Source organism: Aulonocara sp. 'chitande type north' Nkhata Bay, linkage group LG23 (genome assembly GCF_057382095.1).
Source record: "Aulonocara sp. 'chitande type north' Nkhata Bay isolate Kocher_YH1m ecotype deep benthic linkage group LG23, A_spYH_male_GT1.1, whole genome shotgun sequence".
In the NCBI taxonomy this organism is placed as follows: Eukaryota; Metazoa; Chordata; class Actinopteri; order Cichliformes; family Cichlidae; genus Aulonocara; species Aulonocara sp. 'chitande type north' Nkhata Bay.
Window position 1 is genome coordinate 42,480,945 of NC_141365.1, and position 26,529 is coordinate 42,507,473.

Consider the following 26,529-nt stretch of genomic DNA (forward strand, 5'->3'; position numbering starts at 1 on the left):
ATCCGCTCCAGGTCAACTGGAACGGATGGGAGGACTTCGGCCGTGGTCTGAGTGAACGGAGTTTGGACAAAAGCTGTGTGCACACAAAAACAAGGTAAGCAGACCTTTTATTTCTGCTATATTGAACATTATAAAAATACTTAGTGTCCAAACTCCTAGTAATTCATAACCAAAATTGTCTGGCTTACTTAAGGCTTGTTGAGAATCAGACAAGTGAATAAGAAATAAGTGAATAAGAGATAAGTGAATAAGAAATAAGTGAATAAGTGAATAAAGATAAGAGTGAACTGAGGTCTGACCACGGTTGCAGCCGACGGGTTGCTCTCCGGTGTCGGATACATACCTCAGTGCAGGTCTGGGACCTTGAAAGGGTTTATTAGTAACGCCTTTCTAAACAAATTAAAAGGTTAAAGGCCTTGAGAATATTTTTTAGTAATATTCTCTAAACTACAGAAGGGTTAGGAAGGCCCAGAGGACTTTATTAGAAAAGATCCTCTAAAACTTAAAAAGGAGAAGTACTGGTTGGAGTCCAAAGGAGGGGTCCCTTTGATCAATAGGAGAAAACGGATCTCTTCTTAAAACCCTGATGATTTTAGTGTTTTAAATGTTTTGATGTTCTGTTTGATATTGGACACACATAAATACACGCTGAATGCTTGCTGTGAAACACTGGGCAGGACAGTTTGGTTCTCCGTTGTTCACAGATTACACAATTAAAGGAACTAGGTTCCTCTTTTGGTTAAAATAATACACCACACATAGAATTTTTTTTACACATTTATTACATACATAAGGAGGGTAATGAGTGACTGCAGGTAATGTATGAAGTGTGAATGAGACGTGTGAACAAGGTGACAACCAACTAGCACCCCTATCAGGAAGCTCTAGGCAAGGCTACCCGCCAGACCCCGGTTTGGTAGAAGCTTGGTAACACCTGAAGGGATATTTCAGTGCTGACTCACCTTTAAAGCAGCGCCCCAGCTGTTAGTGCCTAACAGAGGCAGAAACCCAGCTGGCCCAAATTCTCCTTTAAAATCAATAAAAGAACACTCCTCCATTGACAGTAAAATGGATGGAGAATTAGATCGAGAAACTAATGATGATGGTTGGGGTCCCGGTGTTATTCTTAGCACATTGGGAGAACAATTAACATGTGTTGAGACAGTCATCAACTCCACACACCAGCCTAAAGAAGCAAAAAAGCAGAAAGAGTCATTGAGGAAAACAGCTGAAAGGTTAATGAAAGAAAAGGGAAAGGACGAGGGGAGTAGTGGTAACTGGGGAATAATTTGGCAGAATAAGGCTATGCAGGCAAAAGAGAAAGAGGAAGAAGCCAACTCAGCAGCAGCAGGTGCAGGTGTGATGAGCGGGGTGAGACACAGAAAGGAAGCAGATAAGCACGCAGGCCGCAAAGCTAAATTTAATCACTGGGTGTGTTTATGGGAAACTGCAAAACCACACATGAAGAAAAATAGGTCTCAGCCACCTCCCTATTCTGCCTCAACTCCTCCCTCAGCAGGCATATATCCGGTACTTAATATCTCTGGTGGAATAATGACTATTGGAGAAGAACCGCCCGTAGCTCCAACTCCCATAGATACCAAGCATTTTTGCCCAGGAAGCTCCTCTCTGTCGGCGACATCCTCAGCTAGTAGTAGAGCCCCCTCTTCTATGTCCCATTGTTTTGGAACCGGATCTGAGGGCCTAACTGACCCATTTGCGAGCGCACCATTTGCGGTTCGAATGAACAGACAGGAACCCACTGAACAACAATTAACTGATCTAGAAGCAGCATTACGCAGCTGCTTAAATGAACATAGGTCAGTGGTCCAGGTGAATAATCGTGTTGCGTCAGCCCCTCTTTCCCGGTCCAACCCCTTTGCCAGCACTCCTGTCGCTGTTAAAGGAGATCTGACCGCTACTGCAAAAACTGAGCCTGGCACTTCACCAAATGTCACAGTTACCATGTCTTTGGTAGGCCGTCAGGATCCGGAAACACAGATGAGTTTAGCCCACGTTTTTGCTGACACTGCTACCCCACCAGGCGGGGAAGAAACTGAGGATACTGATGATGAACTCAGTGACCTTAACAATACACGCCCCTCTACCCCTCCCAGTTTAGGATATCAGACTAGATCTAAGGGCCCTGTGCCTCAGCCTCCAGGCATATTTCCCCTGGTCCAGACTAAAGCGCAACGTAGACCAGTGTATCAACCTTATTCATTCGGAGATGTCCAGGCCCTAGTGGACAAACTCCCTGACATAACGGAGGGAGGGAATGCCTGGTTGGCTGGTTTGGATAAATACACAGCTGGACAGGACCTCGCACTGGGAGATTTTAGAGCTATTATAACTAGGTGCACATCCCGATCTCAGGCAGCGGACCTGGAACAAAATGCGGGTACTACCATGCATGAGAACGAGGTGCCACTAATGCAGGCCTTGAGGTTTATTGGACCGGCCCTGCGCAAACAATTCCCACCCAAAAATCAAGGCACCTTACAGAAATTTAAATGGGAGGGAAAGCAAAATCCCACCCAGTATCTAAATCAGGCTGTTGAAGACTGGGTGAACCATACAGGTCATCACCCCAGTAGGACTTGTTCACAGAGCATGTGGTTTAGAAGGGCGGTGCTGAGGGGCATTCCGGAGTCAGTAAGCCAGAAAATGGAGGATAATCCTGATTTGCAGGACTGTGACTTTGCAATCTGGAAGAAACATTTGATTTTTAATCTTAACAAAGTGCAGATTAAGTCTGATGATAAAGCGGAGAGCGTCGAAGATTTACAGTTGCAACTGTTGAAGGTTCAGCTGCAGAAAGCTAAAAACGACCTGGGTGGAAAAGGTGACAAGCCTAAAAAGCAGCTTGTGGCCGCTGCGGCTCCCGCTCCTGGTCCAGTTGCCCCTGATTTGTATCCGAACCCATGGCCAACTGATCCACAGCCCCCCCAGTATGGTGCTTATCACTCCCCGGCCCCTTATGGGCAGAGAGGTTCCCCATTTGGAGGAAACAGAGGTGGTTTCAGGGGAAGGGGTCAGATGGGAGGTGGTAGGGGAGGCCAGATGTATGTTTGTTTCCGGTGTGGACAACCTGGACACTGGGCTAAAGCGTGCCCTTTGAACCCGGCTGCTGGAAGAGGCAGGGGAGCCCGTGGTGGGCCCTATCAGCATCCTGGCCACAGAGGTGGACCTCGTGGTGCTTTAGTTGAAGTGCCCCCGGCCCCACAGATGCCTGTGATGGGGTGGGAGTACTACGAGGGTGGTCCCCAGCTATAGGACACCCCACAGACTGCCCAGGACGGTGAAGGGACAACGGCGGACCCTATGCTGTCCATAACTGTAGATAGAAGAAGAAGCAGCTTTTTAGTGGACACTGGAGCTACGTACTCCACCATTAAGGATGTTGCTCGTGAAAGACTTACTGACAGAGTGATTACAGTGGTGGGCATATCTGGGGAACCTAAAACTCTGCCTTACACCGTGCCCCTCCCCACAACGGTTGGAGATCAGACCTTGTTACACACCTATGTTTGTTCAAAACAGGCGCCTGTGAATTTACTGGGAAGAGACTTGTTGATTAAATTAGGAGCCACAATACTCTGCTCTTCACAAGGCCTAACTGTGACTCTCCCTACTGGGGTTGTACTTCCCTGCTCTGAGGGGCCAGAGGGAGGTGGTCAGTTTCTGCTGCAACCCTCCTCCTGTTTGGCGGACTCTGCTGACATCTACTGGGCATTATTGGAAGTTGAAACACCTGCTGAACCAGGAGTTTGGACTGCTTTTCAGCAATGGCGGCCGTGGCTCTCACTCCTACATCCTTATGTCCCTCCCCCTGACCCACCTCATGTTACACTGTTTTATGACAGGCATGACACCACCTGGTACCAGCACATGTTCCAAGAGCAGTGTGAGGGGCGGGCTTGGTCTCTGAACATGTCGTGCATTTTTGCGGCACCGGAGGGAGTGGCAGCAGCGGTTACTTTTACAACAGATCAATTACAGTGGTACATGATGTCTGATGAGGCAGCTCCCCATGTGTCACTGGCCTTACATCCTGGACACCAGGCTAAGGAGCTGGGTGGAATGGTTAAACGTTCCCTTGCGGCCACTGACTGGACACCTACAAAACTCCCACAGGTTTTGTTTTCTCCATCTACCAAGACATACCAAATTTTAAATGATTGCTTTAATTCCTCAACACTGCAACATGGAGTGGTCAGCGGGTCACATGGAAGAGAACACACAGACCACTGTGATGCTGCGCCTTTACTCGACTCTCTTCCAGATTGTTTGTGGTCCCTTGGACCCACAGATGTAGGTTTAGTTGATGTGGAGCCAGTCTCTTTTCAACTGTCATCTGCTACCCCTTTGTGGCAGCCTCAGTACCCACACAGACCGGAGGCTGAGGCTGGGATTGCAGAAACAATTTCTGGTTTGGTCACTGCCGGTGTCTTGGAGCCCTCCTGCTCTAAGTGGAACACGCCCATCCTACCCGTTGAGAAAAAAGGCACGGGGAAGTTCAGAATGGCACATGATTTGAGAAGGATTAATGCCTTACTTGGCACTCCTACTTTGCCTGTGCCTAATCCTTATGTTGCCTTGACCAACCTCCCACCATCTCATGCCTGGTTCACCTGCATTGACTTGGCTAATGCCTTTTTCTGCCTCCCACTTCGTGAGTCACTGCGTGACATTTTCTCATTTACATTTAGAGGCCGACAATGGCGTTACACTCGCTTACCACAGGGATTTGCCCTCTCCCCAGGACTGTTTAATCAGTGTTTGAAAGAACTTTTACAAACCAGCCCACTACCATCTGACTGTATGTTAATACAATATGTGGATGACCTTTTGCTGTCTGCCCCCACGGCTGACATCTGTTTGGAGGCCACCAGAGTGGTACTTCACCACCTGGCCAACACAGGTTTTAAAGTGAGCAAAAACAAACTACAGATTGCAAGAAAACAGGTTTCTTTTCTAGGCCGCATGGTCTCACAGTCCGGTATTTCCTTGTCCCCAGAACACAGGAACTCCATTTTGCACCATCCAAAACCTCTAACTGTAAAAGACATGTTGTCATTTTTGGGCCTGACTGGTTACAGCAGGACCTATGTCCCAGACTATGTTGGCCTTACTTCCCCTTTGCGCGTTTTGGTAAATGAACAAGGCATGAGAAACCTCTCTGCTCGCCTCTCATGGACTACAGAAACAGAACAGGCGTTTATAAAGTTAAAACAACAGCTTTCTGTCGCCTCTGACCTTGCTGTGCCAGATTATGCTTTGCCTTTTCATCTTGATGTTTCTGGAACTGGAACCCATATCAATGGTATCCTGTTCCAGAAAAAAGGGGGAGAGAGAAAAGTGTTGACATATGTAAGCGTAATGCTTGACAACACTGAAAAACGCCACCCACCGTGCACACAACACGTTTCTGGACTTGCAAAAATCATTCAGAAAACAGCACACATAGTGATGAACCACCCACTAAAAATTTTGACATCACACAGTGTGGTGGCCTACGTCTCCTCACAGGCCTTCACACTCACTTCACTCAGGCAGAGACGCCTCAGTACCATTTTGGAAGCACCACACATCACCTACTCACATGAAGGCATAAACATGGCTGATCACATGGGATCAGGGGAACCACATATGTGTGAAGAGGTTGTGCAGGTACAGGAGAAAATCAGGCCAGATTTGCAGGCAGAACCTCTAATGGATGCAGAAAAAGATTGGTTCACAGATGGATGTTGTTTCAGAACTGAAAGTGGAATGTTGAAGGCTGCATGGGCAATAGTGGAACAGACAGACATGAGATGGAAAACAGTGAAAGCAGAGCAGTTGACAGGACAACAGTCTGCACAGAGAGCTGAACTGAGAGCGGTGATTGAAGCCTTAAGGATGGGAAAGGGACAGAAAGTGAATATATACAGTGATTCAGCTTATGCTGTGGGAGCAGTGCATGTGGAGCTCAAGCAGTGGCTAAGAGCTGGTTTTTTGACAGCCAGCGGAAAGCCTATTAAACATGAGATAGAAATGAGGGAATTAGCGGAAGCACTGTTGTTACCTGTTAAGGTGGCAGTGGTAAAATGCAAAGGACACAGTGCCGGATTGAACTTAGTGGCATTAGGTAACAAACAGGCCGACTTAGTAGCTAAGCAGACAGCTGGTTACTTACCCTCCCTGATTATGGTAATGGACCCAGAAGCCACACCCCCTCCAGAAAGACCACCCATACAACTAGGCCTAGCCACAATCAGAGAGTTACAGGACAAAGCCAGCCCCCAGGAAAAATCATTATGGGTAACAAGAGGGGCCACAAACACAGATGTTTGGCGTGGCCCAGATGGAAGGCCCATTCTACCGCCAGGGGTCAGACAGACAGCAATGGAAGAGGCACATGGAGTGGGGCATGTGGGACCCGCACAAATGATGAGGAACTTAGCCGCCTGGTGGCACCCTTATCTAAAAGACATGACAAAATACATGGTTAAAACCTGTAAGGAGTGCAACCAATTTGGAATCAAGCCCGCCTTCAAGCCAATAGCAGGGTACTTCCCCATCCCACTTTGCCCAGGGAAAGAAATAATCATTGATTACACAGACATGGTGGACAGAGTAGGTAGTTACAGGTACCTGCTGGTGGCTGTGGATGCATTTTCAGGTTGGCCAGAAGCCTGGCCGACAGCAAGTGAAAACAGTAGAACTGTGGTGAAGTGTCTGATTAATCATTATATACCACAGCATGGGTTTCCCGAGGTCATAAGGTCGGACAATGGTTCACACTTCAGGAACCACGATCTGCAGAGGGTTGAAGCCGCATTAGGTTTGAAACACAAGTTTGGCTCAGTTTACCACCCCCAATCCCAGGGGAAAGTGGAAAGGATGAATCAAACTCTAAAAACTAAATTGGCTAAAATCTGTGCACAGACCAAATTAGATTGGGTTAAGGCATTGCCTCTTGCATTAATGTCCATAAGATGCTCAGTAAATCAAACCTCTGGTTACACTCCATTTGAGTTGGAGCATGGCAGGCCTTTTCCTGGCCCCTCCTCTCGCCTGTTAATGTCGGATGAAGCTGATTCAGACCTCGATCCGAGGACATATTATAACATGCTCCGCAGTTTTGTTGCCCAGTATTCCTCACAGGTCGCTGAAAGAAACCAGCAAGAGCTGAAAGAGGCGGCTACACCTGGAATGGACTACGTCCTCCTGAAAGTCACAAAGAGAAAGTGGGCTGAGCCTCGCTGGACAGGCCCTTACCGCATAACAGAGCGGACCTCCCACGCTGTCAGGCTCGAAGGGAAAGGTGACACCTGGTTTCATTACACACAGTGCGCTGCTGCCACCGAACCAGGAAGAACCTTGAGAGAGGTGCAGAAGGACCTGTCAGAAGGAGCTGCAACAGCATCACCAACCACTTGAGGGAGCCAAAGCTCAACCTACAAGCCGGCTGGTTACAAAAGGGGGTGTTCTTCATACTGAACTAAACATTTTTATTTTTCTATTTTTAACATCTTTTATGACTTTGCTTTTATATTGGCTTGAGTTTTTAAGATTTACATTTTACATTGCAATAGTTTTAACTGCTGAAAGCTCATTTAAAGTTGTGTCACTGATACTTTTTGTTGCTCTTTAACTCCTCGCCAACGGATGATGAAAACTCTGATCGTGAGGGTGACGAACATTATCGTCTTTCTCTTGTTTAAATGCTTCTAGAATGGTTGTTTCTCTGTGGTGTTTTGTATTAGGCTTGTTATTAATTGTTTCCCTCACCCACTTCCTCTTGAAGGATATATCTGGTTGAACTGTGTCTGGTCGGGTTGTGAGGGTTAAGCGATGTTCTCAGGGTCTCCGGACTTAAGCCTGAGTGAATGTGTACTCCCACCACTGGATATAAATTGTTTTATTCCACACCCCTTCCTCACTTTTTAACATATTCACTTTTGAATGTCCTTAGCAGTTACCGTTCTGTGTTTATTTTACGGTTGATTTATTCTTTCACATTTTCACGTTTATATCTCTCATTATTATAGTATACTCTGTACTCTCCACATTTTTATCATTACTTATGCTTTTTGGTTGCTAGGTTACAGGAACTGTTAATTTTGTGTCACTACCCTGGTTGCACTGACTCGTTGTATCCTTGGTTGCAGGACAGCTGTTACTGCTTTCGTCGGGAACCGAGACTGCTTGCAGCCGACCCCTGGGCAGGGTGGTGCCTGGACTCTTTTCTCCTCATCTGCAATGACAGATAAAGACAAATGATAAGACCCGAGGAGTTTTTCGAGCCAGGCTTCGACACGTCTCTGTGTTCCTTTGAATGTTACTTATTTTTGTGTGTTGACCCATTTAAGATGGGTCAAAAGGGGGATTTGAAGAAAATATAACCTGATCAAACATTATTCAGCTTTAGATATTGTTCAGCTTTAAAGTTACTGTGCAACTGTGTAATAAAAATGTGCTCACGACTTTGGCCTTGAGAGCGATAAGAAGCGATCGCCTCATCCTGCAGGTGCAAGATATCTGCAAGCGAAGAGACTAGAACACCCAAGGCCGATTTCCTTTTATGGAGTTGTTTTTTCTGCTAATGCAGCACTTTCCTCACAACCCCCTCCTGTAAGTTTTAGAGAATATATACCCATCCTCACAGCAAATATTAGGAATCTCTTGATGTGAGCTGTGTTGAGAGGTTGTCTCTGTCTCAATAAAAGTTCACTGATTCCCCATCTGCAGCAGGTGTCCGGTTGTCTTCATTCTCCGCCAGCCTGGTTAAGTCAATTCCTCCTTAACATCTAAAAGAACCTATTTAATGAAGGAAGACGGGTTCACTTTGTGTTTAATATTATTCTATTGCTGTTGTTGTTTTTTTTGTATCCTTCAGAACTAAAAGGAAATTCTCAATCTGTCCTTGTTGTATAGCTTAGCTTTTCAAACAGTTTTAACAGTTACTTTAGTCTGACAAAAGCCGAATGACGAATTAGCGCTTCCAGTCAGAGACTGAGGCTACGTCCACACGTACACGGGTATTTTTGAAAACGGAGATTTTCCGTTTTCGTTTTAAAAAATAATCCCGTCCACACATAAAGGCAGAAATGAAGGAAAACGCTGCTATGAACATGCCAAAGCAGCAGGTGGCGCTAGATTCCTAACCGTGCAGAAATGTTGGCCAATCAGAAGTCTACAAGCCTCGGTGGGAAAAAGTAAACAAAGCTGGGGCATAGAAGCAGAACCGAGTCGTATGCGTGGAGGGACAGTAACTGTGTGTATATGTAAGCATTTAAACACTGCAGAGAGTAGAATTAACAGTAACAGTATTGTAGAAATTCATTTCACTGAAACAATAACGTGGCGCACAGTGTGACGTCAAAAAATGCGCACACCTTTGACGCTGCATTTTCTCCGTTTTTCTAGTCCACACGTAAATGCAAAAACAGAGTTTTCAAAAATCTTCGTTTTCAGTGACCAAAAACGCCGTTTACGTGTGGACGAAAGGTGCAAACGCATAGAAAAATCTGCGTTTTCAAAAATACCCGGGTACGTGTGAACGTAGCGCATGCACCAGTTTATTGTATTTCCAGACTTGCTTTCGGCACAATTTACAGTGCACGCTACTCTGTTTTTTGTCAGACTTGAAATAGCCGAAATACCTTCACACTACGGAACTTCTATGGCTCTTCTGTTCGACAATCTCTCCGGCATTGGAACCATCATCTGTTTTTTCTTCGGTCACGCTCGGTTGATTTTTCTAGTCGGCACACTCATTTCCTCCATTACCCGGGGGGTACGGTGGTATGGAACGCCAGGACTGCCATAATGAATTAATTAAATACACCATTAAATAATTAATTAAATGTGGCAATAATTAATTAAAATTGGAATTAATTAATTAAATAAATAGTTATGACACATGTAATTAATTAATTATTGACACATTTAATTCATTATTTATGTATTTCACATTTAATTAATTATTGACACATTTAATTAATTAATTATTGACACATTTAATTAATTATTTATGTATTTCACATTTTAATTAATTATTGACACATTTAATTAATTATTGACACATTTAATTAATTATTTAATGATATATTTATTTATTTCATTTTGGCAGTCCTGACGCCTGGCTCTCGTCATGAAATAATTTTATCTGTCAGCCTCACCCATCAAACTCAGGGGGCGGGGTTAACGCTGCCCATGCAGCTTCTCTAACATTTGATTGGTTGCCGTGCAAAGTAAGTCAAAACAGGTCGATCCTAGATAATCGATTGCTTGTGTAGACTTGGGGCAGCCAGTTATCCCAGAATGCAGATCAAATCACAGGCCGTTTTTCTGTCACCAGCTACACTTTTAACAGTGTTTTAGCCGCGAATGTCGCGCCGTATGTCTGGTCAGGTTGTCAACATAGAACATGTTTGCAAAAGTTCTCAGATGTTTTCAGAGATTTCACTAGCTCTGCTAACAGTTAGCATGCAGAGCGCACCGAGGGGGTACATTAACCGGTTTGTTTACATATTCCACTCTCCGTGTTCCACATGTTGCATTCGCAGATTCTCATTTTCACCGAACGATCGTCTCTTTCCGCCTGGTCTTGTGTCTCTGTGCTTCTGTAACATAAAGAACGAGCTGACATTTTTCTCACGAAACCAGCGATCAGCTCAGCAGACCCTCAGTTTACCTGCATGCATCCTCCTCCTCATCTGTCAGCTGTTTAACACCTGCTGCTAATTCAAGAAACACGCCTAGTTACCTGGTGATAGTCACAGTTTAACTGCACAAGATAAGTAAATATAGTATTTTCCCCGAGCGCAGAGCTGCTGGAGCTTGTTTCCTTACAGAGCACTTTATAGGCGAACAGCTTCATCAGCGGCTGATGTCCAATCACCAGCACACAGCTTTCAAACCTCAGCTGAGTTTTAGCTCTCAGTGGTTAAACGCTGGACTTCATTCACTCAGGTTCTGTCTGTCGGGTCACGTTTACTTCGCTGTTTTATTTACAACTGAGCAAATCGGTTTGGCTGAGGTTAAAGTTACGTTTCATAACTGCATAGTTTCACAGACGTTTAATGAACCACTGGCACATGTGTTAGACTGAACTATCATCTAAATATCATCTGTTTTTTAATAGTTATTCAACTGTATTCTAAGCACCAGCTGTCTGTTAGAATGTGATTTTTTTTCTCTCTCTGTTGGCAGAGGTATAAAAATGCGCAGGAAAATCTGACGTGCATGGCAAACTTCAGCGACGATATTTAGGGAGGAATAAACACACATCAAACATAAATGAACCATTTGCCTGTCTCCATAATTGAGAGCATTTTCTCTTCTTATGTCAACACTCTCTCTCTCTCTCTCTCTCTTTTTTTTTTTTTTTTTTTTGCTTTTTCGGTCATGTTATGTTTACCTGTCAAAGGCTTGTTACAAACTATGAAACACATTGTGCAGACATCTGGATGTTAGAAGAAAACGAATACTGCTCATGAATGAGACTAAAGGCAGGAAGGTGTCCTTTAAAACTAAACATGTTAATAGGACCTCCCTGTTTATATCATAGTTTATGATATAGCACGTGTATTTCAGTAATAGCCTGCTGAGGCCACTATACGTGCTGGCCTCATATCAAATGTGAAGGCAGACTGAGTCTATGTTTGACGTTTGTTTATATCTAATCTTCCTTTTCAAACATTTAAACAGCAGCGAGTCTGCAGCTGAGGGAATACAAATTCAAATTGTCGGAACAGGTTTGCTCGTTTCTTGGATTCATTTGGTGATTTATTAAATGTATAACTGTGTGGTGGGGCGTGGTCTGCGGTGCCGTGCAGGGAGGGCGGACGCACCTGCACGGCATCCTTAATCACGCCCGCCTAGTTAAAAACACGGGGACTGAGGGGTTTGGGGGTGTTGTGGTGTGGTGAGATGTAAATAAAGATGACTCTGAACGTTGCTCCGTGGTCCCGCCGTGTCTTATTCACGCCACAAACTGTTATTCTAATCTGCTGCTGAGTCTCTTACACTTTTCTTTATGCTGTATATTTTCACGTCTCTGGAATAGTTGGCAGTTAGTCAGCTGGGAAACTTTGTGTTAACTCATGGAGCTGAGGATATCGTGGATATGCTGACCTCGCTGCGTGGTGTACAGAGCGAGGTCAGCATGATTAATATTCACAATAAAAATATTAGCCGAACATCATGAAGTCTGTATGTGTTTCATAGTGTCGAACAACCTTTGTACAGTTAAAGCCAGCAGTTACTACATGACGGAAACACCAACGTTATCTCTTTTATGTGTTTATACACAGGTCACGCTGATTACTGAACAAAAACCCAAAGATCAGATGTTAAACAGATTTATTTGCTCTCTCTCCTCCTTAAACATGTTTTTAATGTTAGTTATAATTCAGAATTGGCGACTGAAACACGTAGGACACATAAGAACATCAGGAAATAAAACACCGATAAATATAACCTCAGTAAAAGAAGTCAGCGGGGGTTACTACAGCTGTGTACCGGGGCCTGCGCTTTGTCGGTGGGATTGCTTGCGAGGCGAGCGGGTCTATCCCACGCTTTGCCGTGAGACTGGGACGACATCTCCGAAATCATCGAAACACTTTTGCAAAGAGGCTGTATCTTGACAAACCGACCAGACACATGAAGATTAAACCACTACATTCTCGGCTAAAAAAATATTAAAACGGTATTTGGTAACACACAAACAGGGTTTTTCAAAGCTCAGTTCTGTTAGCTTCCACATGCCGGTTGTTGTGTGCTAGAAACAATGGCCACCAGGCCAAAGCAATGGTTTTGACTCGATCAGCGTTAACCCCGCCCCCTGAGTTTGATGGGTGAGGCTGACAGATAAAATTATTTCATGATGAGAGCCAGGCGTCAGGACTGCCAAAATGAAATAAATAAATATATCATTAAATAATTAATTAAATGTGTCAATAATTAATTAAATGTGTCAATAATTAATTAAAATGTGAAATACATAAATAATTAATTAAATATGTCAATAATTAATTAATTAAATGTGTCAATAATTAATTAAAACGTGAAATACATAAATAATTAATTAAATGTGTCAATAATTAATTAATTACATATATCATAACTATTTATTTAATTAATTAATTCCAATTTTAATTAATTATTGCCACATTTAATTAATTATTTAATGGTGTATTTAATTAATTCATTATGGCAGTCCTGGCGTTCCATACGGTGGCTGGCTGCTTCCTAAACAAATACACATGTGCGGCTTGGCACTTGTGCTGTACGTAACAAGTCATGTGACATGACGCTGCGGCTGTGATTGGTTCGGCTCTGCACTACTTAATTTGGATTGGCTGTTCTCTTTTTTTTTTAAGAGGACAAGAGCGGCGAGGTCTATCGCGATAGTTTAATTTTTCTATCAAGAAAAAGTTATATCGCGATACATATCGTTATCGTTCTATCGCCCAGCTCTAGGTTACCTCAAGTACAGTGGATTCATTTGCATTTAAGCTGATGATGCTTAGATTAAGTCATCAAATTTCACCTTTATATCAGCTGTATAAGACAATTCTCAGGATACTGTTAGTGTAGGAAATGGAAAGACAACCAAGATATCTGTGAAACGTCTGCTTACATCTTGAACTCAGCTCCGGCGTATGTGGTAAGTTGTTAATGAGTGACTTTAATTTATTCTTTCTTCAGATGTGGCTATACACTCTACTGAGAATAAGCATACTGTCACGATATGAGTGGATCTTCAAAACAGACATCAAAATAGTTCATGGAGAAAATAAGTAGAAAAAGTAAAGATCTTATTAGGAATAATACTGTTTAGATAATTATAACCATCATAAGCAACCGAATCATCTCAACATGTATATGCTCAAAAATTAATTTATTACTACAAACACGTATTTAATTATCAACACAAGGAAAGTCAACAGTTTCTAGAACTCCAACAGGGGCAGGACTTGGAGGTACTGGGATTTCAGGAGGCAGCAGAATGGTACACTGGTCAGTGTCATTATTATTGACCGGTGATGGTGGATGGCCTTGGGGGGAGCTGAGAGGTAACTCAGACCTCTTATCTTCAGGACACGTAAAGCAAACATACTTCTTTTCAGCAGCTGGAGACTTAGAGACATCCCAAGTCATCAGCCTCATGCGTTTAGGCTGAGGCAAATGTTCCTCTTCATCCTCCACAGAAAAAACGCTTGAATATCTGCGCTTTCTGCCCAGACCTAACTCTGCAATGGGTGGAGGTGTCAGAGGCAGAGGAGACATTAAAAAGGCCAAATCATCATCCAGGGATGAACAATCATATTTAAAATCTGGATGCATGATCTTGTTTGTGTCCTTTGAATGAAAGCTGGCATCAGCAGGTGGAGGACTTGAAGAAAGTGGAACATCAGAACTCATCAGCCTCATGCGTTTAGGCATCAAATGTTCCTCTTCATCCTCCACAGAAAAAACAGCAGAATATCTGCGCTTTCTGCAGAGACGTAACTCTGCAGTGGGTGGAGGTCTCGGAGGCAGAGGAACATCACTAGGACACATGAAATACGCCACTTCATCATCCAGGGATGAACGATCATTTTTCAAATCTGGATGAATGATCTTGTTTGTGTCCTTTGAATGAAAGCTGTCATCAGCAGGTGGAGGAACTGAAGAAACTGGAACATCAGAACTCATCAGCCTCATGCGTTTAGGCATCAAATGTTCCTCTTCATCCTCCACAGAAAAAACAGCAGAATATCTGCGCTTTCTGCAGAGACGTAACTCTGCAGTGGGTGGAGGTCTCGGAGGCAGAGGAACATCAGCAGGACACATGAAAAACGCCACTTCATCATCCAGGGATGAACGATCATTTTTCAAATCTGGGTGAATGATCTTGTTTGTGTCCTTCGACTGAAAGCTGGCATCAGCAGGTGGTGGACTTGGGAGCTCACATGCAGGTGCGCTGATAGGTCTGAACATGAAAGCGGGAACTTCATTGTCCAGAGCACAACGGTCTCCACTGGATGAGTGTGGGAGCTTCTCCTTTGCCTGTGGAGGAAGCAGACTTTGAGCCAAAGGGATCTTGTGTTGCAGAGGAACATTCAAGTCATCTGACGTTTTGCTCTGTTACATATTATTATTGTTGTTGTTGGATTTTTCTTTAAAAATTCACGCGATTTAATGTTTAGAAACAGACACAGTGAAGGGTAACTTACCACAGCTCGAGCCATTTTAGGCGTCTGTCAAGGCAAAGACGCAGGATTTGGTTTCTCTGTGTAAGATTACAGGACAGTTGTCAGTTTCATTTTCAAGTCAGTTGGATAAATTCATATCAAACTTCTCAAACTGTATCATTAAAGCATTGTTTAGGTGGACAAATATGAAAGATATGAAGATAAAAACAGTAACAGCTGGCAATCAAGGGAAAACAACCTTACGAAAAAGGTCTTAATCATTATTGTTTAAAAGTAAATCTTTCAGTCCTTACTTCAGTGATTGTTTGAAGTCTCTGTGCTTGTTGTCAGTCGCAGATTTGTGTAAAATAGTTGCAGTTTGTGAATAAAGTTTGCAGGAGCTCCAAAGTTTGTCTGTTCAGTACCAAAGTAATGAGGAGACTGAGTGCAGGTTTGGAATCCTCAGTGACAGAAGAATGCAGCAATGTTTGAATTTGAATTTGTTATTGTTTTATTAACAACAACTACCAGGATCATACCATAGCAACACAGTGATGCCCAGTCAAGTGTCAGGTACAAGGGATAGCCCACATACACACCCAACAGCACAGTAAAGCAATGGGCACCAATGCCACCAGTCAGGCCTTAAAAATACCTGAGTTATATAACAGCACACTGACAGTGTCTCATCCAAAAAAAGAAAATGTATAAATACAGTTAATATCATTTTCATTTAAATTTTATTTAATTCTCTTCATATAGTGCCAAACAGATGTCTCAAGTCGTCACTGTTACAACATAGATAAACATGAACATGAAATCCATTATTTAATTCTCTTCCATTCACTCCAGTTCAATTCAATAGCTATATAGATGGATAGACAGATACTGTATTATATACTATATTGATTCCAAATGGAGAATTAATGTGTTATATCACCAGGATAATGAATTCAAGTAGTACAATCTCCAATAAACAGACAACACAGTTCAAGTTCAAAGTGCAATATGTGCAGGATCCAGGCTTTATATTGTAAGATGCAAAATGTTTATATATAGATAATATTGTTGAAAAAATAAAGAAAGTTAAAAATCAAAATAAGTTTATTGTCACGGTGGCTGATGTGATTGCAATATGAACCCGGAAGCAGACAAGGGAGAGATGGAACTGAATCTTAACAAAAAGCAAATCATTTATTAGGTTGAAAAAACATGAACACAAAACAAGGCCCAGCAAACAGGGGCGACAACTAAAACTAAAACCTACACTGGGAATAACTCAGTATGACTATGACAACTATGACAGGAAAAACATGAACATGAATCCGAGGAGGTGCATGCGAGAAACTCTGATGAAAAAACATGAACATGAACATGAACATGGACCTAAACAGAATCAGGAGATAACCTGAAACCCGGAATAACGTGAATGGAGGAAAACAGACGCACCAGCACTGACCAGAGGAAGACAGCGGACTTAAATACACAGAAAATAAAAGGGCAAGTGGAAACACAGCTGACACAAATGAACCTGACACCACAGGGGAAGCAAAATGAAACACACTGAGCATGGAAACACAACCCTTTCATAATAAAAGATGAAACAAGGAGAGACATAGACGTGTGATGGGCTGAGTTGAAAAAGCAGGAGGAGTCACAGGAATTATTACAAAAACATGGTTTTCATTTATTTAACCCAAAAAAGCTGTGATGGATGGCCTTCGCCTCACGGTAATGCACCAAAGCTTTTCATCCGCGACCCTCCAGCCCAGAGGACATAGTTGGACTGGCCATCGGGCATACCGGGCATTTGCCTGGTGGGCCGATGGTGATTTTTCGTTTTTATGGGCCAATGGTTTTTTTTTCATTTTTTCCCCGTAACAGTATAAACACTGAAAGGTGGTGGATTGGCCAGATGCTGGGAGATGTGTAAAAATAACTCAATTGTTTGGTGGTGGCTATTGCGGAGCTTCCACAGATTCAGTAACATCAGCAAGTGGTGGAGGCCAGCAGATGCAACACGCTGGCAGGTGGATGACGGAAAGGCACGAGGAGCAGAGGCCCGAGGCGGTGAACTGAACTTCAGGTAAGAAGTTATGACCTGCAGTCTATCTGGGTCAGATATAAACCAAGTTTAGGTGGAGTTTATTTTCGTTGTGCTGACTTTTTACAGTCAGTTACAATAACTGTACTGTGTACTAGCTAGCATGACGGAGTTTCTATACAGCTGGGCGGGTGCTATGATGTTAATGATGTTGAACTTGTTTTATCTTATTTTATTTATAAGGTTAGTTATTAGAGTTTCCAACCGTCCCGTAAAAAACGGAATTGTTTCGTATTCAGAGAAAATATTGTGCGTTTCGTGTTGAGGTGAAAAGGAACATTTTGTCCCAGACTTCAGCTACAAAGAAAAAGACACAAAGCTGGAGTTATTCTGTGTCTTTGCTGCACTGCTGCCTCTTCTCCTCTCATTCTCTCCCTCCCCTGTTTCTACTTGTTAGTGGAAAATGATTCTATGTTTCTTTACCTTCTTTTAAATGTACAAAGATGCCCTTTTGTCTATGGTTAGATTAGTTTAGAATTATCCTTTTAGACTTTCCCAGCGAAGACATATTGTTTTGGGACATATTGTTTTAGATTGTTTTATCTCTCACAGCTTTCTCCCAGCTCTCTGCTGACGAGACTAGCGCCACATATGGAGTTGTTTATTTTATCTGTTTATTATTTTCTTATCCTGTTCTCACTGTCTTTCCTATAAAAAGTGCCAAGCCTCTGTTCACGATGTGAGTTGTTCTCAGCAGCTCACCCGTGTTCACGTTAAAGCATAAAAAGAAACCTTGTCTCATTGTGTCTTTATTTCTCCTGGGTTTTTTACAGAGTTTTCCCCCAATATTTCTTGGTCCTTCGGAGACGGAGCGCCTCCATCGTGTCCCATCTCCGTGACCAGTCCACGTTGTTCGCCTGTCGACAGCCCACACACCAGGTGTGTGGAAAAAGACCAAGAGCGTTAAATTCGAGTCTTGGCCAACGTCTTAGCAAGCGACCCACGGTGGTGGGGCCCGATCGAGGTGGACCAGACCCGGCGACACTGACCAGGTAGATACAGACACACTGACACAATCTTGCGTAAAAACGTATTTTAAATTCAGGGAATTTAAAATAGCGGAAGTAGCTCGTCGACTGGTAGCTTGGAGCTCGTCGACTGGAAGCTCCCCACTTCTGTGGGTTAGGTTTGGAGCTCTGGGTAGCTCCCCCAGCTGGGTCTAGACAGGGTCTAGGGAATAAGTAGCTCGTCTACAGAAAGACTGGCAGCTCCCCTTATGATAAGGGTTCCGATCGCGCGAATAGGTGTGAATGTGAATGTGTGTGTGTATTGTTTTAATTAACGGAGCAAGCTGACTTTCCACGGTCCAATAAGAGACTGAGCTGCTCCTACTCTGTTTTCTTTCACTGCTGTTCTCTGAAGTGCTGGTGGTTTGGGAGAACGGTCGAGTTTCGTCTTGTAAAGTTCACACCGCTTTTGGAAATAGTCTGAAAGTCGAAGGGCGTGTGAACAACCACTCTCATTCCTCATACCAGCGAAGGTGGATAGCAGCTGTATTGCCAGTGTACTATAAATAATATAAATACATGCATGACTAAATAAATAAATAAATAAATACATAAGTAGGATACGCTAAATAATAAATAATAGAAAAATGGGAAATGAAACCTCAAAACCTGTTGCCAACAGTGGACAGTATACACAAAAACTCATTAATGATGAACAGTGGATAGAAAATAAATATCCAGGTGCAGGAAAAATCAGCGCAAGGAGATGGCGTAATCCTAAAAAGACGTCATGTCCTGGGTGGGAGGGTACGTGCAGCCCCGCAGCTTTAACGCAGCTCAAAGACAGCCTATTAAAAGAAATAAGTGCAACCACAAATCTTAGAAAGAAAGGAAAACGCACAAATGAATTAAATTTCCTAGATGCATGGAAAAAAGAGCAACAGAGACGTGCTGAGAATAAAGAAAAGAGACAGAATAAAAAACAAAAACAAAAGCAAAGCTGTGAGGTGCCTGAAGCAGCGACTGCAGGCCCTCCCCCCTATGTTACTGCCTCTGCATCTACTCCCAAGCACACAGAGAAAGATAAAGCTGTGAATAACCCGTATGGTTCAGTACAGGCAGATTTAGCAAAAATGTCATTAACACATGCACTCAAAGCAGATATAGGGGAAGATCATGTAGACAGGGACATATGGCCTGACCCCCCAAGCCCCCCAGGAGTATTTCCATTAATAAGTTCACCTAACCCCAGATATGGTCAGCCCACTGGACCTATGGGGCATAGAGACGCCCAGCCCACAATTCTTGTGTTTAGACCATGGTCACATGAGGATCGAAAAAATGTTCTTAAGGATGTCCCGCCCCTGTCTGATGGTTTTGACACATGGAAGAGAGCAGTTGAAGCAATTAGGACTCAGTGGTATTTAAACGGTCATGAAATGTACCAGGTACTTCAGGATCTTTTAGGTTTAAAGTTTGGCTCAGTGAAAGGCTCTTTCACTGGGGGGGCAATTAATAACCCCTTAGACTCTTTAGTAATCGGTAACGGGCCACAACCCCTGCGTGCAGGCGACCCTGATTTAGAAGGCCAACTACATAACTTCTATGAACGTGTGAAGCTACAGCTGGCCCCCAAGCCAAACTACAATAAAATAGGAGAGGTGAAACAGAAAGAAAATGAAACCGCATCAGACTTTCTAGACCGCCTGCGCCCAGTTTTTAGGCAGCATTCAGGTTTAGACTATGCCGATGGCGATGCAACGCCATTCCAGCAACAGTTAAAAAATGCGTTTCTAAACGGCCTACTCCCACCAATCAGAGCACATGTAGAGAAACATTGGGTCACAATGAACACTGGCAGCCTGCCAGACGCTCTGTTGCATGCTGAACATGCCACAAAAGTGCACAAGCAGAAAAATAAGGCTGACGTGTTCACCATAGATTCAGAGACAGGTTTCCTTGCATTTGCAGGAGGCTATCGGAGGCAGAAAGGGAAGCAAGGTAATCGACAGCAAGGCCGCAGACACCCAAACAGAGACAGCAGATATGACAGAGACAATGCCTGTTATAACTGTGGAAGACAAGGTCACTTTGCACAAGATTGCAGGAGTAAGCCACAGACACAAAATAGTAGGCGAAACAATGACAGACAAAACAGTGCCGAATCTATGGAGAACAGCGACATGTGACTAGAAAACACACAAGACATGAACATTGATGAGGGAGGAGAAGTTTTTAACATAGAACAATTGCTATTAGGGTCAGAATACAAACCAACGCTGCTAATCCATGTGAACGGGCAACCAATCCAAATGTTATGCGACACAGGAGCATGTAAAACGGTTTTGAGGCAGGCACCTAAGAACTTACAGTACTCAAAAGACACATTAGTTGTGAAGTCAGCCACAGGCCACACCACTGTACAACAACTAACTGCCCCTTTAGAACTAATGCATACAGAAAGTGGCCGCAGATGCTTCATTAAATGCATATACGACCCGTCATGCCCAGTAAACCTACTAGGAAGAGACGCTCTGACAAAACTCAAGATAGGCGTGATACCGGAAGAGAATGGCATGATTGCTGAATGCATGTTAAATGACAACACACCAGAGCCAGATAGCATTAACACGGCACACAGCAGCAACGTGTGTCTCTCTCAAGGCCACGGTGTCCCACATTATTACTGGACTCTCGACTTGCCAGAGCTCACAAAACTATACAATGTGGCCCGCAAATATACACCCGCCACATCCTCTTTTCAGAAACCCACCGAGTATCACAACACGTTGAGATTTAAGCAAACTCCAGGCCCAGACCCACTTTACAATCAGCAAGTGTGGAAGCTAGGGCAACAGAGTTTGACCTTACAACACCTGTATGTCACAAAGTCGGGAAATGCAGTGTGCTCCGTAATCCAATCAGCAGCCGTGAAGGCTTTGAACCGCATGCCTAAGCCGCACGTGTCTGTAGCGCATGACATTCACTCAGACTGGAAGGATTTAGGAAAAGTGTTAGCCAGGGTTGAAGCAGACACTTATGAAAAAACGGAAGACACTCATGAAGGCTGGCTTCAAGGCCGCCGGACGGGTTGTTTCCGATACACACTGGGTTGGTTGGTCGCAGTCAGGCCCGCTGTACACCTAGCCGATGTCGCTGAAACACACGCACAACTAACTGAATGACACCAGGCAGCACTAGCTCAGCTGCCTAAAACTCTCTGGTCTACAGGCCCTGCTGATGTAGGACTTATAAAAAATGCAGATGAAGTAAGAGTAAAACCTCTCTCAAAACACAGACCACTGATATCTCAATACCCACTCACTACTGAGGCTAGACATGGCATCCGCCCAGTGATAGCAGACATGGAGAAGGCAGGAATTCTAATAAAAACAAAGACAGCGACCTGCAACACTCCTATCTTTCCTGTTAAAAAAGCTACCGCGGGTACATACCGTCTAGTACATGACCTGAGAGCTATAAACGAAGTGACTGAACAGATCCCGCCTGTGGTTGCAAAAAAAGTTTCTATACAGCTGTTCGGTTGCTATGATGTTACTGATAGTGAACTTTATTTTATTCATAAGGTTAGTTAGTAGAGTTGCCAACGGCTCCTTAAAAAATGGAATGGTCCCTCATTCAGAGAAAATATTATGTGTTTTGTATTGAGCTGAGAAGAGACACAGTTTGTCCCGTACTTTAGCTAGAATGGGAAAAGACAAAAAGCTGGAGTTATTCTGTCTTTACGCTGCACAGCTGCCTCTTCTCTTATCCCCCCCCCTCCCTCCCTCTTCTGTTGCTACTTTGATCATGAAACTGATCCATGATCAGCTGATCGGCTTTTCTCTCTTGTTTGTTTATTGCCCACTTTGTGCCAGAAAGAGGAAACCGCCAGATGTCACGCTAAACAACAGCAGCACGTTTAAGCTTGATCAGCTGTTGTTAGAATTTAGGGAGAGGGGGGCACAAGGAAATACTTTTCTTTCTTATTCTCATTTAAAATGTCTCGCTTTTAATAAATAATTATCTGAATCTTACAACAAACATTTTCATCTGATGTCAAATGTATAGAAATCCATTATTGTACATAGTAATTTTTTTAGGGTCCCATCATAATTTCTTCAGAAGTAAGTACTGTATATGATGCCAGTATTTTCCCACATTTTCTAGATTCTGTACCAGTACTGTGTGTAAAATGCCATCAAAAAGTCAATTAAGTTTTATTCTTTCTCACCTGTCTTCCTGTCTCCTTTCACTTTTTAAAGGTTGCCATGTTGGAAAAAATATTTTGCCCTGCCATGCTGTTTATTGATGTGGTAAATGAATGGTTTATGAAAATATATCTAAATCTGTCATCAGTAATCAGTAATGATCATGTCTCACCTCTAGTCTTCTCTGTCTTAATTTCAGGTTTTCACCATGTGTTGTAGATAGTTCAGGAGGTTAACTCGACCAAGCAGTCTACTTTCGGGTACTGTTTAGAATACCAGAATAGGGAGGATGGTGTAGGTTTAAGTTTATTAGACTGACGCATATATACCAACAAGACAGTGTACATCACTGTGACAACAGCGTTTGTTTTCTTTCAAAGGCTTTATGGTTTTTCCTATAATACCTGGTGGGCTGGTCTCTAGTCAAAATGCCCGGGCCGATTTTTTTGTCCCAGTCCAGCCCTGCCAGAGGAACGAGACGCTCTTTTAAAATTGATATTCTCCTCCCTGGCAGCGTCCCCAGCAAACCATGTGGAAGTCAACCTGGTTCCCTAATCTGTCTTGGGCGTGTGAGGGCTCAGAGAAGCACTTCCAGTTCATTAAATGCCTCTCACTTCATACCCCATCATTCAAAGTTGTTAAGAATACATCACACTAAGTGTGCATTTATGTCTCATAGTGATGCATTGTACATACTAGGAGTACACTGCTGCTGCTTAGTGTAGCCTATGTCTCCTGTTCACCGGACAGTTATGTCGCGCATTATAAATTCCTCCACAGCGCAGAAGTTCTCAGATGCTTTTAATTTAACACTATCCCCACAAAACGGTGTTGATTTCTCAACGGATCTATTTAATCATCATTGTCTTTCGATCTTAGATGAAATCTGTCCGGTTAAAATGAGACCTGTGCCTGTTTCCAAGTCCCTACCTTGGCTAAATGACAACATCCGCTCTATAAAACGTAATTGTCGTAAAGCTGAGCGGTTATGGAGGAAAACTCATTTAAATGTTCATCTCCTTTATTTAAAGGATCTTTTAGCCTCTTTTAACAATGCTATTAGAGATGCAAGGGCTGCTTACTTTTCTCAGTTGGTTGCAAAGAGCAGAGGTAATCCTAAGGTCTTATTTGATACTGATATCATTACTCCTGCTCCACCTGCTGCCATTATTTCTTCTGCTGAAGACTGTGAAAAATTTCTTGCTTTCTTTTTAGAAAAAATTAGCAATATAAGGAAAAAATTGTCCCCATCAGCATCTGCACTGTCAGTTCCCACGCCAGTTCGGCCTGTTGTTTTAGAAAGATTTTTACCTGTTTCACTATCCGAGCTGGGAAAAATAGTTAGTGCAACAAAAGTATCCTCTTGTTCACTCGACATTTTACCCGCATCGTTATTCAAAAATGTCTTTTACTCTATTGGTCCCTGTATGCTCACTATAATTAACACCTCTTTGGGATCTGGCAAAGTCCCTGCTTATTTTAAAACTGCTGTTATATACCCCCTGTTAAAAAAGCCTATGCTGGACCCATCTCTCACTAGCAACTACAGACCGATCTCAAAAATACCGTTAATTGCTAAGATTTTAGAGAAGATTGTGGCTAAGCAGCTTACAGCAGTTTTAGACAAATATAATATCTTTGACAAATTTCAGTCTGGCTTTCGTAAAGCTCATTCTACTGAAACAGCCCTTCTTAGAGTTTCCAATGACATTCTGATGCAAAACGATGCAGGTAAGTGTTCTGTTCTCTTAATGTTGGATCTCACGTCGGCCTTTGACACCGTTGACCATTATATTTTGCTTGATAGGCTGAAATACTGGGTCGGTGTATCTGGGTCTGCCTTAGAGTGGTTCTCCTCGTATCTTTGTGAACGATACTCTTCTGTGGCAGTTTCTAAGTACAGGTCATCTTCTACGTCCCTGTCCTTTGGTGTGCCACAAGGCTCTGTGCTGGGGCCATTATTGTTTTTAATTTATTTACTTCCTCTCCAGCATATTTTGAGCCCTTTTGAGGATATTTGTTACCACTGCTACGCAGACGACATCCAACTATATATATCTTTTAAACCTGAAGATGCTTCTAAGCTGCGGATTTTAAATGTGTGTTTGGAAACCATCAAAGGTTGGATGGCCGACAATTTCCTCCAACTAAATGAAAATAAAACTGAAGTCCTTTTATGTGATACAGACAGACATGTACCCAGCATAATGAATGCTCTTGGTCCCCTTTCAACATTTGTGAAACCATCTATCAGGAACCTAGGGATAACCTTCGATCCTGCTCTTACATTGGATATTCATGTCAAATCTCTGGTTCGGTCTTGCTTCTATCATTTAAGAAATATTTCTAAATTGAGCCCCATAATATCTCATACTGAACTGGAGATTGTTATTCATGCTTTTATTTCATCACAACTGGACTATTGCAATTCACTGTTCACATGTCTAAACAAAAGTTCCCTGGAGCGTCTGCAGACTGTCCAAAATGCTGCAGCAAGGCTTCTGACGAAAACATCGAAATACTCACATATAACACCGTTGCTTATACAGTTACACTGGCTCCCTGTCGAATTCAGAGTCCACTTTAAGATTCTAGTTCTGACATTTAAGGCTCTTCAAGAACAAGCACCATCATACATCATTGAACTTTTACAGCCCTATGCCCCTAGTAGGTCTCTGAGGTCTTGTGGTCAGGGATTACTTGTTATTCAGTATACGAGACTGAAAACTAGGGGTGATCGAGCTTTTGCTACTGTGGCCGCCAGACTGTGGAATTCTCTTCCTCAGAACTTAAGATCTGCTGATTCACTGATTACTTTTAAAAAACAGCTAAAAACACATCTTTTTAAAATTGCATTTTGTTAACTTTTGACTGTACTTTGTCTTTTTAATCTGTTCCTATACCTTGTAAAGCACTTTGTGATCTTTTATCTATAAATGTGCTATATAAATAAAATTTTACTTACTTACTTACTTACACTCGGCTGGATTACTGTAATGCACTTTATATAGGGATCAGTGCTTCATACGTGACTCGTTTACAGTGGCGTGTCCAGCGGGGTGGCCTGTGCCCCCCCAGGCCTAATTTGCCAATTGTATGTTAAAATGTTCGTATTTTAATATTCAAAAATGTTTTTGCCCAAAACATATGTGCACTACATGTCAGTAAAAATACTATGCAAATATTGATGTCCTTGACTGCTGAATAAACACTGACTGATTGTATCTCTTGTACTTTATCAACGCAGTATCTAAAAACTTTGCACCGTAGTGGTTAAAATCTCATTCTAATAAGAGTTAAAAGCGCATTCGCTTATTAGGTTTATAGGGTTATTGAATTATGGTTAACGGTTGGTAGAATTGTTTTTAACATTATCTGACAATTACATCTGCCACCCTTCTCCAAATCTGTGCCCCTACCTGGCCCCCCCAACAAAAGATTTCTAGACACGCCACTGCTCGTTTACGGAGGGTGCAAAATGCGGCAGCTTGTGTTTTAACTGGCACTCGAAGGTTTGAGCACATCTCCCCTATTTTAGCTTCACTTCACTGGCTGCCCATTTCTTTTGGCATTCATTTAAAAATTCTTTTATTTGCCTTTAAAGCTCTCCATGACCTAGCTGCATCTTAACTCTCTGAGCTGCCACAGTCTTATAAACCCACCCGCTGTCTCAGGTCAGCTGATCAGCTGTTCCTGAATGTTCCCAGGACTGAGCGCAAACTTAGAGGACATCGTGCTTTTGCTGTAGCATCTCTGAAACTGTGACACGATCTGCCTTTAGAGATTAGACAGGCTTCTTCTCTGCCTGTTCTTAAATCACTCCTGAAAACTCATCTCTTCACCCTGACCTTTGACACCTTGTAAGATGTTGGTTTTTAGTTTGAGTTTTTTAGTTTATTTTTGCTGTTTTATCTTGTTTTTAAATATAGGGCTGTTTACATTTTTTATGTATTATGTGTTTTATTTTCTTACTGTTAAGTTTTATTCTATTGTTGGGTATTTTAAAGTGCTTTCTCAATAAAGATGGATTGGATTGGACTGGAAGATAAACACTTTAGTTTGCAGTACTGTGGTGAGTTCACAGTAAAGCACTGTGT

At 42.8% G+C, this 26,529-nt stretch overlaps 2 protein-coding genes across 2 annotated transcripts; one reads left to right on the top strand and one right to left on the bottom strand.

The window, feature by feature from the left end:
• On the top strand, window positions 1-3,285 carry LOC147302504 (uncharacterized). The gene has a single exon (XM_086282024.1). It carries the CDS (start codon window positions 1,069-1,071, stop codon window positions 3,274-3,276), a length of 2,208 nt encoding a protein of 735 aa, XP_086138150.1. The 5' UTR covers window positions 1-1,068; the 3' UTR covers window positions 3,277-3,285.
• A 10,629-nt stretch (window positions 3,286-13,914) lies between these two features.
• LOC147302505 (uncharacterized) lies at window positions 13,915-15,227 on the bottom strand. Its single transcript, XM_086282517.1, has 2 exons — window positions 15,213-15,227; window positions 13,915-15,045 (listed from the first exon to the last, which is right to left on the bottom strand). The coding sequence occupies exons 1-2, from the start codon at window positions 15,225-15,227 to the stop codon at window positions 13,915-13,917; spliced, it is 1,146 nt and encodes a 381-aa protein (XP_086138643.1).
• Between the last annotated feature and the right edge of the window lie 11,302 nt (window positions 15,228-26,529).